The following is a 12,410-nucleotide window of genomic DNA, read 5'->3' as shown; positions in this document are numbered from 1 at the left end:
AAAGTCATTTGAACAAATTTGGGTGGAGGAGAATGCTGTGGTCTAGAGGCAAAATGGTGATCACATGATTGTGACACGGCCAGTCTACACAACCGAAAAAGCAGCCACAGCTTGTAGTCTGAGAAAAATCGGAGACGTCTCAACATTTCGTGGTTACTACTCACCTGGGTTGTAATATGTAGGAATCTCCTCTTTACACAACTCATCACCCATCACATATGTATCTGTAGTATTAATATGGGTCAGATCTTCACCCTGAAACAAATATTGTAAAAGTCACAAACAGATGGAGAAGTCCCATCTATGTTCAGCTCTAATCCTGCCATCTCCACCATTCTCATCACACAAGTATAAAACACATAATACTGGTGGATAAAACAAGACTGAACACAAGACCTTCACAGCCGTCTACACATCATAGGGGAGATCTCATGACACCTTCTCTCCATCTACCTGATGATCCTGAGGAACATTGGGATCTTCTTGTTTACAGTCCTGTGGAAGAAGAGGACAGTGACATCTGTCTGGTGTTGTCCTCTTACTGGATAGATCTGGAGGAAACACATACAGGGACTGAATTCATTCTTTACATACAATTATAGGCCGTGTGTATTTAGTCCTGTCTATTACCTGGTGATGTGAAGGGCTGGGGAACCTCCATCATGATGTTCTTGTATAGATCTTTGTGTCCTTCTAAATACTCCCACTCCTCCATGGAGAAATAGACAGCAACATCCTGACACCTTATAGGAACCTGACACATACAATGATACCGTTATTCCCCCGATCCCTTCATAGCGTTACTGTATAATATCCCAGCATTCCCAGCAGTGTCACCTCTCCTGTCAGCAGCTCAATCATCTTGTAGGCGAGTTCTGGGATCTTCTGGTCATTGTTGTCCTCATGTATCAGGGGGTGAGGTGGAGGCCCAGTGATTGGGCTCAGGGGTCTTCCCCATCCCTCAGACACAGGGTCCTGACAGCGCTCACTAAAGGTCTTCTTCACTACTGTGTAATCCTGGTTATGGACAGACACATTAATAAATCTCACTCCAGACATTTCCAGAGTCCTCACCTCTCCAGTTCTGTCCATCTGTTATTCCCATAGATAAGAATGATGTAATGTGACGTCATCAGAATCTCTCACCTCTCCAGTAAGCCGGAAGAGGATCTCTAGGGTGAGGTGTAATATCCTCTCCACCATCTTGTTTCTGTCCATAACTATCTTTGATGGGTAAATCAGGAAAATTCTCTTTTATAGTAGATCTTCACTGAGGGGATCTGATATTGTAGGGACCTGAATGAGAAGATGATGAGCCGATGTAACATCATAAAAATCCTGTGTAATAATACAATTACTGGAGATAATAAGGGAAACATATGAGGAGATATATTATTTTACCGTATCTAGTTTCCTTCTTTACATCTACTAATAAAAACTTTATATTTTAGGCCACAGACAACAAGCAGTTTCTTCCTCGGAGTCTGCAGCTGAATACCTTTCTCATAGACTCATCTTCCTTATTGCTAATTCTCATTTCATTTACCGACACTGGAATCGGCATTAGCAATACTGCAGGAGATATTCATTACACGTGACATGAGAAATAACTACTTCATGAGGAGGACGACATCTTCATCTTCTACTACGGCTCTAGAAACATATTTGGCCAGAGTCAGTCACTGACTACATCTCCACCGGCCGTCTATATGAATGTTTCCCGTCTTCCCCGGGCTGTAATCTTCTGTCATGTTAGTTCTCATGTCTGATTCACACACAGATGTTTGAGGCTTTTATAAAAGCTTTTTTGTCTCCACAAACACTGCGGACATAAATTATTTGATACTGAACTCTCAATATACTGTGTATTATGGGGTTTATTTCTGGCCTTAGGCTTTCCTATATTACAAGAAAACCTCCAGAAAAAAAAGCAAATATTAAATTGTTTCAAAAGAAAATTGGCACCAACAATTCTTGCAAAAAGAAAAAAAACATGCAAAAAAATATAAAACACATTTTGCCATTTTCAACACAGTAAACATTGTTTAAAAAAAAAAAAAAAAAAAAAAAAAATCGCTCTTTTGGGCACCAGAACATAGTTGTACACTGCAGGGATGGCACAGGTGGGGCTTCAACAAAACCCTGGCAGTTTACCCACTTGCTGCTATCATAAGCAAACATGGCATCTCAGAAGGCTTGACAGAGTCCGGCTCAATGACCCTCCTCTCCCAAGTACTGGATAGTATGGGGCTGTCTAGTTACCACGATACTGAAATGCTTAATAATGGTGTCTGGGCCTGCAATGTACGAAAGTCTATTAGGCCGGGCCAGAGACAGCGTCCAATAGGTTACATTTTAACATCCCCCAAATACATTAGACTAAAGTTGCATGAAAGCACTGATTTTGGAGGGTTTGGTCAACTTTATAATCATATAATGTATTTGGGGGCCTCCTGACAGATGATGTCAGGGCAGAGAAGGATCTGGCATCCTCAATTTCAGAGGCTAATCAATTGTTTTTCCTGTAGATAATCCTCTGCTAGCGGCTTATCTCTGCATGTGTCACAACTGTCTAACAGCCGTGACACCTGCAGGCGCGGCGACATAGAATGAAACGAAGAGCACACCAAAATACTCAACGAGCACCCAAGCGTGCTCGCCGAAAGGGTTAATGAAGCGTAATCGCTCTTCACTATTGGTAACATTTTGGGGTTCATAACATTTTTGATCACTTTCAGTATAAGGCTGGGATCACAATCTTGTGTTCCACATTCAGCACTTACGTCGGGATTTCCATGTAAATACCACAGAAATGTGATTCAGACAAAACCCCCAATGGAACCACCCACGATAATGAGGCAGATGGAGACACTTTGGGCTCCATTTGGCGTCTGCTCCAGTGGTCTCCATCTTTTTAGGCGTACACAGATCTGTGGTCGCCCACACTTGTGCGCTAAAGAGACGCCTAAGACAACTGTTAAATATATGGTAGTTGTAAAAAAAGTTGGAACAAACAGTGAGACTGGGGACGTTTTGTCCTCTCCCCCCACTGCAACCGTTTGGTGTGGTTACGGCCCATTACTCTACCCTAGTCCCTACGGGAGGAAATATTGTGCTACGGTCGCAGTGACCCAATTATTAAAGGTTCATTTTAGGATATATTTAGAGTAGTGTTGAGCGAGTATACTCGTTGCTCGAGATTTACGAGCATACTCGGGCGAGTACCTCTTATCATCGGAGTGCTCGGAGTGTAAGTTTATCATGTTCACGGAACAGGAAAAACGTACACGCCGAGCACTCCGATGATAAGAGGTACTCGCCCGAGTATGCTCGTAAATCTCGAAGTGAGCCCTCAATAATATGCCTTCAAGAAACAGATGAAACAACACAAACCACCAAATTGTTAACCCCCTCCTGGATAGGATCAGGTTATCACTCAGTGTTCTCTAGATATTCTGGAGGGGTCAGTATCTTGTTTCATCACTCCACTCCCTTTCAATGTACTGATGAAGAGATAGACAAAGAGGGGAGATAAATATGCCTGTTTGGGAAGTTACTTAATACTCTGGTCATTATAACTACGATTCATGTCCCTCCACCGTATACGGGATCGGTTCTCCAAAACGTCCTAATATTTGCTAGTAAATACCCCGGTTGCTCCTTAATGATTGTGGGAGACTTTAATAATACAGTACACTACATGATGGATAGACTCTCGGGGGGTGCATCAAGGGATGGGAAAATCCCATTCGGAAGAGTACTAGAAGAGGCGTCACTGATAGGCATATGGAAGGCAAGACATCCGAAGATAAAATATTATCATGTCACTCAGCCGTGCATGGTTCACTGTCATGTATAGATCTTATAATAAACAATGCCTCTGCTGCAGGGATGATTGGTAAAATTGAATATCTTCCCCGTGGGCTCTTGGATCAATCACCGCTTATGGTGGAACTAATTTTCTCTGGTAATGGCAGTTTGCCCAATCGTTCCTGGAGGTTTAATCCTTTTTGGCTGGGGGTCATACCACCTGACAATAATATCCCTAAATTAATAACAGAATTCTCGAGGTCAACAAGGGCACGGCCTCTGTACTGATGATCTGGGAGGCCCTAAGGGGGCTGTTGATCAAAGAGATTAATGGTGTTAAAGCACTTTCCAGAGCACTGGAGAAGTACCTAATGGTGGAGGTGCAAAGGGCAGAAACTTAGCATGTGCAGAACCCCTACACTCTAACAAATAAAAACTTACAAGACTCTCCAGGTCAACTGAAACAACACTTAGGCTGTGTGCCCACGTAGCGTTTTTCAAGCGTATATGCTGCGGAATTTCCGCAGCGTAAACGCTTGAAAAACGCATGTAGATCCGCACCCCATGGTCCCCAATGGCATTCCGCAATGTCAATGCCCATGCTGCGGATTTTTCCGCAGCGTATATGCTGCAGTCAAAAACCCGCAGCATGTTCATTAATTTTGCGGAAGCGCTGCGGAATCAATGTGCGGATGGTACCCAAGTCTGGAGGAGAGGAGACTCTCATCCAGACCTGGGTACCAAAGAACCTGTAAAAAAAAGAATAAAATAAAGTTTATACTTATCTTCTGATGTTTTCCCTCCGTCGCGCTGTTGTCTGAAGGACCTGCCACGTCATTGAGTCATGTGACCCACCACATGACTCAATGACGTCACCGCAGGTCCTGCACACAACAGCGTGAGCCGCTCAAGACTCCGGACGGGGCAGAGAATGCATCAGAAGGTGAGTATAAAGTTTATTTTTTTATTTTTTACCATTCTGAACAAGTTGTCAAGCACTTTTCCAAGTGATGCTTGGAGAAGTGCTTGATAACCCGCATGCGGAAATGCATGCAAAGACGCCTCACAAACGCTTCTACCTGGCGGGAAAACCGCATGTAATATCCGCATGCGATTTTCCCGCCAGGGAGAAGCGTAAAAAATATGCTTCAGGTCCGCAACGTGGGCACATAGCCTTAGGCTGTGTGCACACGATGCTTTTTTTAAGCTTTCCGCAGCGGCAAAAACGCTGCAGAAACGCTTAAAAAATGCATGGTAGAAGGCCAGCCATGTTCCCCAATGATAATGCGCATGTGCTATGCACATGCAGCTGAAATTTCCGCTGCGGATTATCATTGCGGAAAAAAAAGCAGCACTACCAATTATTTTGCGGAAGCGCTGCGTTTTCACCGCCATTGACTTGCATTGAATCGCTTGGATTCCGCATAACTGCATCTGTGGATGTGGAATCCAAGCGATTCAATGTGTGGATGGTACCCGGGTGTGGGGGACAGGAGACTTTCCTCCGAACCCAGGTACCATAGAACCTGTAAAAAAAAAGAATAAAAATATGTATCATATTTACCTTCTGATGGCCCCCGCTGCGCTTGTACTCCCTTGCCGGCAGATCGCGGTGGACTGAAGGACCTGCGCTGATGTCATAGTCATGTGACGGCAGGTCCTTCAGTGTAGTACACCGCGAGCTGCCAGCATGCCAGGACGGAGCGAAGCAATACTCTGGGGGACATCAGAAGGCAAGTATAGATTTTTTTTTTTTTTTTTTTTAAACATTCTTTACGGTCACACTATATAAATCCATGCCGTTTGCATGGATTTATATAGTGTGACCAAGTTGACAAGCACTTTCCAAGTGATGCTAAAATTGCTTGGAAAGCGTTTGTCAACCCGCATGCGAAAATGCAAGTGAAGAACGCTTCACATCCGCATGTCCCTGGCAGGAAAAACGCATGTACAATCCGCATGTACAAACAGCATGCGTTTTTTCTGCCAGGGAGATGCAGAAACGCTCAGGAAAAAATCCTGAGCATTTCTGCATCGTGGGCACATAGTCTAAATCACAAAAGCGACTAATAAGAGGTTCTTTATGAAGCAGACACTTTATGAATAGGGGGAGGGAGCAGGGCACATGTTGGCTATGGTTGTTAAGACACAACAAAAATCATCATATATTGGGACTATCAAAGATTCGATGGGAGTAGAGCTCTGTTCTCCCCCGGATATACTTAGGGTGTTTAGAGATTTCTATGCTTCATTGTATACCTCAAAGGTACAACCCACGACGGAAGACCTAGAGGGCTTCCTTTCCCCTCTCTCCCTGCACAGACAAACACAGAATCCCAACTCTTAGACAAACCACTTTCACTTGGGGAATTAGAAGAAGCCTTGGGCTCCTTATCATATAATAAGGCACCAGGAGAGGATGGTATCACGGTAGAGGTTTACAAAAAGTATAGCAAATATATTCTTCCACAATTGATGGAGGTTTACAATGAGGCATTACAGAGTGGGAGACTTCCACAGTCCATGAACGAGGCCATAATTGTAGTGATTTCAATCGCCCTATTTCATTACTTACGGTGGACATTAAGATACTGGCAAAGTTACTAGCCAATAGGCTTAAAGTAATAACGTCCATAATCCACCAAGACCAGGCAGGCTTTATGCCAAACATGTCAACAGCGATTAATATACGTAGACTGTACTTAAACCTTCAGCTTCCCAACAATTCTAGGTCTTTCCCTAATCAAAATAACAGCTACATGGCTATAGCATCTTTGGATGCAGCCAAAGCCTTTGACAGTATAGAGTGGGCCTTTCTGTGGAGTACATTGTCACACATGAGATTTGGGAATACATTTATCTCCTGGATTAAGCTTCTTTATTCTGCCCCCCAAGCCAAAATTCAAGTTAACAGTCATAAATCAGATATGGGGCAAAAGGCAGGGATGCCCACTTTCTCCACTGTTGTTCGCCATTGCTATAGAGCCGTTGGCTGCAGCAATTCGCCTCTCCCCAAGGGTTCAGGGGTTCCCTTATGATGACCATCAAGAAAAAAAATCGCATTACATGCAGACGATATACTTCTTTTTCTAGATAACTGTCCGGAATCATTGAGGGAAGTCATGGCAATTATTAACAACAACGGCTCTTTGTCAGGCCTCTCTATTAATTGGGGTAAATCAGCGCTTATGATGGTGGGAACTAAACTCTCAAATGAAGCAATGGAAGTGGGACATCTTAAAATTGTCCACTCATTTAAGTATCTTGGGATTAAAATAAGCGAGAATATGGAGAAGTATTTATCTCTAAATATTGACCCCCCCCCAAAACAAAATTGCAGCTTGGTGTAAGTTGCCCCTGTCGGTGATAGGGAGAACCAATCTAATTAAGATCATCCTCATGCCACAGTTAATGTACCTGCTGCATAATGCATCAATATGGCTTCCTTTACAAGTTTTTTATAAAGTTAATAGAATTTTTAGAGACTTAATATGGAAAAAAAGGTGCCAAGGATAAAACTTGAGACCCTGCAGAGACCAAAGGGGGATGGAGCACTTGCGGTTCCTGACCCACTGGTGTATTATCTTTCCTCACAATTACAGCATTTGAGGGGATGGGAGAGCCGGAACTCCCATCCTCATTGGCTAGAATTACGAGCTAGTTAGAGGAACAATCAGAGGGATTCATAAAATATGGTCTAAAGTTAAAAAGATAATGGGGATAGTGGGATACTCAAAATACTCACCCATATGGAATAATTCTAACTATCCAGAATTCGATAGCCTGGAGTTGTTTGGTCAATGGCAAAGACTGGTACTTTATAAGATCGTACAATTAGTCAAGGATGGTAAGTTTAATTCTTTCCAGGAGTTCCAGAATTAGTTTGGGGTCTCCAGCAAGGGATTTTATAAATACCTGCAGTTGAGGCACGCCTTCATGACAAAAAATGGTCGGGAGCCTATTATTCAAAGTAGAGGAACAGCTTTCTTGGACACAGTGGTGGGGAAGGGGGTCAACAAGAGGGGTAATCTCGCTCCATTATAAATGTCTAATGGAACAGGTCCTCAAAGAGCAAGGTAGTAATCTTAAAACTAAAGGGAAAAACCTGGGCCCAATAGAGGAAGACACATGGGAAGATATTGTAAAGTCCATACCACTAGTGTCGACAAGCAAGAGGCAAAAACTTTTGCAATACTATCTGATTCATAGAGTATATAATACCACTTTGCGCTTACACAATTTTGGTTACAAAAACGACTCAAACTGTTATAGGTGTGGTAATCCTGATGCAGACCTAAGTCACGTAATGTGAAACTACCCTAAACTTAGGGGATTCTGGAGAGAGATTCTAGATCTTGTGTCCAATGTGTTTGAATGTGAGATTCCCCATGATCCTATTGTGTGTCTATTAGGATATGTAAGTGGCTTACCAACTGAAGAGGCCCATCAGATAGCTATCCTTCGTCTACTATACCAGGCCAGGAAGCTGATAGCTTTGCACTGGAAAGACAATGAACCTCCAAACATAAAAGAATATATCCCTAAAATCAACAATATACTTAAGCTAGCAAAATTACAAGCGCAATGACTTGGTGTGGATGTATATAAACAGATCTAAACAATGATGCTGCTGAATAATTGATACAGTCGCTACCATACCCTATCCCATACCTAAACAAAGCGGATACTGCCTAGCTGCGGAGGTTAGCACCCACAACAATGGTGCCCCCGCTCTCTCCGAAGCTCTAGTTCATGCTGATATATATCAAAAAATACACTGATAAATTAAATAGGATCAGATATGTCTCCAGGTATATATAAAGGAAAGGGTATGGTACTCATCAGAGAATGGTTCAATAATCTGCCCCAACACGTTTCCCCAACAGATTCATTAGGAGGCTTGATAGAGGGATGATAATTCATGATGTTCAGCATAGTGTGCCTAATAGCCAGGTGTCCATGTTTAAATAGCCCACTTCATCCAAAACCCCTCCCAGACTAGGAGACCCATTCCCATTCCTAAAGGTGAATTGTCATAGGATATACAGAATGGAGTCTGTCTACAATAATGTACTGCACCTACGCTACTTCTCATGAGCTAGAGGTCCGATAATGTCCATCCCCTAGTGTGCATGTCCGGAAGTGACGCGCTTTACACTGAAACGCCGGATAAACTGATTGCCGTCGCGCCACTCGTACCTGTGACTGCGCATGACCGTAGTTATGTGTTCCACGCCGCAGAGCATAATGGCCTATATGTGTCCGGACCGTCATTCCTGTCAGTAAAATAACATACGATTAAAGGGTTTCAGTTTACCTGTGTGTTGTATCCTGTCACCTGATTACAGGGACATAATGGGGGCACTACACTGTGTGGGGGCATCATACATACTGCATAAGGGGCATAATGGGGGCATTACACTGTGGGGGCATCATGCACCCTGCATAAGGGGCATAATGGGGGCATCATACATCCTGCATAAGGGGCATAATGGGGACATTACACTGTGTGGGGGCATCATACATCCTGCATAAAGGGCATAATGGGGGCATTACACTGTGTGGGGGCATCATACATCCTGCATAAAGGGCATAATGGGGGCATTACACTGTGTGGGGCATCATACATCCTGCATAAGGGGCATAATGGGGGCATTACACTGTGTGGGGGCATCATACATCCTGCATAAGGGGCATAATGGTGGCATTACACTGTGTGGGGGCATCATACATCCTGTATAAGGGGCATAATGGGGGCATTACACTGTGGGGCATCATACATACTGCATAAGGGGCATAATGGGGGCATTACACTGTGTGGGGCATCATACATCCTGCATAAGGGGCATAATGGGGGCATTATACTGTGTGGGGCATCATACATCCTGCATAAAGGGCATAATAGGGCATTACACTGTGGGGGCATCATACATCCTGCATAAGGGGCATAATGGGGGCATTACACTGTGTGGGGGCATCATACATCCTGCATAAGGGGCATAATGGGGGCATTACACTGTGTGGGGGCATCATACATCCTGCATAAGGGGCATAATGGTGGCATTACACTGTGTGGGGGCATCATACATCCTGTATAAGGGGCATAATGGGGGCATTACACTGTGGGGCATCATACATACTGCATAAGGGGCATAATGGGGGCATTACACTGTGTGGGGCATCATACATCCTGCATAAGGGGCATAATGGGGCATTACACTGTGTGGGGCATCATACATCCTGCATAAGGGGCATAATGGGGCATTACACTGTGGGGGCATCATACATCCTGCATAAGGGGCATAATGGGGGCATTACACTGTGTGGGGGGCATCATACATCTTGCATAAGGGGCATAATGGGGGCATTACACTGTGTGGGGGGCATCATACATCCTGCATAAGGGGCATAATGGGGGCATTACACTGTGTGGGGGGCATCATACATCCTGCATAAGGGGCATAATGGGGGCATTACACTGTGTGGGGGGCATCATACATCCTGCATAAGGGGCATAATGGGGGCATTACACTGTGTGGGGGACATCATACATCCTGCATAAGTGGCATAATGGGGGCATTACACTGTGTGGGGGGCATCATACATCCTGCATAAGGGGCATAATGGGGGCATTACACTGTGTGGGGGCATCATACATCCTGCATAAGGGGCATAATGGGGGCATTACACTGTGTGGGGGCATCTTACATACTGCATAAGGGGTATAATGGGGGCATTACACTGTGTGGGGGGCATCATACATCCTGCATAAGGGGCATAATGGGGGCATTACACTGTGTGGGGGGCATCATACATCCTGCATAAGGGGCATAATGGGGGCATTACACTGTGTGGGGGCATCATACATCCTGTATAAGAGGCATAATGGGGGCATTACACTGTGGGGCAGTAAAGGGGTCCTGTACTATGAGAACAATACGTTTCCTCCCTTCCTGTCTCCATAGTTGGGTCGTATGTATCTATTACAGGAAACAGAACAAAAACATTATGATTCTTATAAAGGGGCAACACAAGACCCCAAAAGAGTCTCGGTGCTGAAGGGGTTAATGCCCCCTGCGCCCAGTAATGGGGGTCTCCACATACCTCCACCTGCAGAGCCGCCACCACATATATGGCTGCTCTGTGCGCACAGGAGCTGTGATGAGGTCACAGGAGGGGAGGAGTCAGGGGTCACATGATCAGGGGCCTCAGTGGATGCAGGACTCTGCTGTGCTGGTTGTCATGGTGCTGGATGAGCTGAAGTTTATGTGTGGGGTCAGGAGGGGTTTACAGGGGGGGATGTAGCAGAGCCGCGTGTGTACGAGGTGTACGGGGCAGAGCCGCGTGTGTACGAGGTGTACGGAGCAGAGCCGCGTGTGTACGAGGTGTACGGAGCGGAGCCGCGTGTGTACGAGGTGTACGGACCAGAGCCGCGTGTGTACGAGGTGTACGGAGCGGAGCCGCGTGTGTACGAGGCGTACGGAGCAGAGCCGTGTGTGTACGAGGCGTACGGAGCAGAGCCGTGTGTGTACGAGGCGTACGGAGCAGAGCCGCGTGTGTACGAGGCGTACGGAGCAGAGCCGCGTGTGTACGAGGTGTACGGAGCAGAGCCGTGTGTGTACGAGGCGTACGGAGCAGAGCCGTGTGTGTACGAGGCGTACGGAGCAGAGCCGTGTGTGTACGAGGCGTACGGAGCAGAGCCGCGTGTGTACGAGGTGTACGGAGCGGAGCCGTGTGTACGAGGTGTACGGAGCGGAGCCGCGCGTGTACGAGGTGTACGGAGCGGAGCCGCGCGTGTACGAGGTGTACGGAGCAGAGCCGCGCGTGTACGAGGTGTACGGAGCAGAGCCGCGCGTGTACGAGGTGTACGGAGCAGAGCCGCGCGTGTACGAGGTGTACGGAGCAGAGCCGCGCGTGTACGAGGTGTACGGAGCAGAGCCGCGCGTGTACGAGGTGTACGGAGCAGAGCCGCGCGTGTACGAGGTGTACGGAGCAGAGCCGCGCGTGTACGAGGTGTACGGAGCAGAGCCGCGCGTGTACGAGGTGTACGGAGCAGAGCCGCGTGTGTACGAGGCGTACGGAGCAGAGCCGCGTGTACGAGGTGTACGGAGCGGAGCCGCGTGTGTACGAGGCGTACGGAGCGGAGCCGCGCGTGTACGAGATGTACGGAGTGGAGCCGCGCGTGTACGAGGTGTACGGAGCGGAGCCGCGTGTGTACGAGGTTTACGGAGCGGAGCCGCGTGTGTACGGAGCGGAGCCACGTGTGTACGAGGTGTACGGAGCGGAGCCGTGTGTGTACGGAGCGGAGCCGCGTGTGTACGAGGTGTACGGAGCGGAGCCGCGTGTGTTCGAGGTTTACGGAGCGGAGCCGCGTGTGTACGAGGTGTACGGAGCGGAGCCGCGTGTGTACGAGGTGTACGGAGCGGAGCCGTGTGTGTACGGAGCGGAGCCGCGTGTGTACGAGGTGTACGGAGCGGAGCCGCGTGTGTACGAGGTGTACGGAGGGGAGCCGCGTGTGTACGAGGTGTACGGAGCAGAGCCGCGTGTACGAGGTGTACGGAGCAGAGTCGCGTGTGTACGGAGCGGAGCCGTGTGTGTAC

At 46.7% G+C, this 12,410-nt stretch overlaps 1 protein-coding gene across 1 annotated transcript in view; it reads right to left on the bottom strand.

Annotated features, from left to right (window-relative positions):
• Window positions 1-10,964, bottom strand: part of LOC141191626 (uncharacterized) — a 96,523-nt gene extending 85,559 nt beyond the window's left edge. The window contains exons 1-7 of the mRNA XM_073661559.1: window positions 10,915-10,964; window positions 9,010-9,086; window positions 1,147-1,296; window positions 838-1,017; window positions 631-754; window positions 454-551; window positions 165-255 (exon numbers count right to left, since the gene is read on the bottom strand). Coding sequence (XP_073517660.1) covers window positions 165-255; window positions 454-551; window positions 631-754; window positions 838-1,017; window positions 1,147-1,218 — 565 coding nt within the window. The 5' untranslated portion in view covers window positions 1,219-1,296; window positions 9,010-9,086; window positions 10,915-10,964. The remainder of the gene's footprint in view (window positions 1-164; window positions 256-453; window positions 552-630; window positions 755-837; window positions 1,018-1,146; window positions 1,297-9,009; window positions 9,087-10,914) is intronic.
• Window positions 10,965-12,410: the final 1,446 nt, after the last annotated feature.

The sequence above is a fragment of the Phyllobates terribilis genome, unplaced genomic scaffold (genome assembly GCF_046119375.1).
Source record: "Phyllobates terribilis strain yellow unplaced genomic scaffold, ASM4611937v1 Scaffold_49__1_contigs__length_9717188, whole genome shotgun sequence".
Classification (NCBI taxonomy): domain Eukaryota; kingdom Metazoa; phylum Chordata; class Amphibia; order Anura; family Dendrobatidae; genus Phyllobates; species Phyllobates terribilis.
This window is presented reverse-complemented; position numbering and strand designations above follow the sequence as displayed.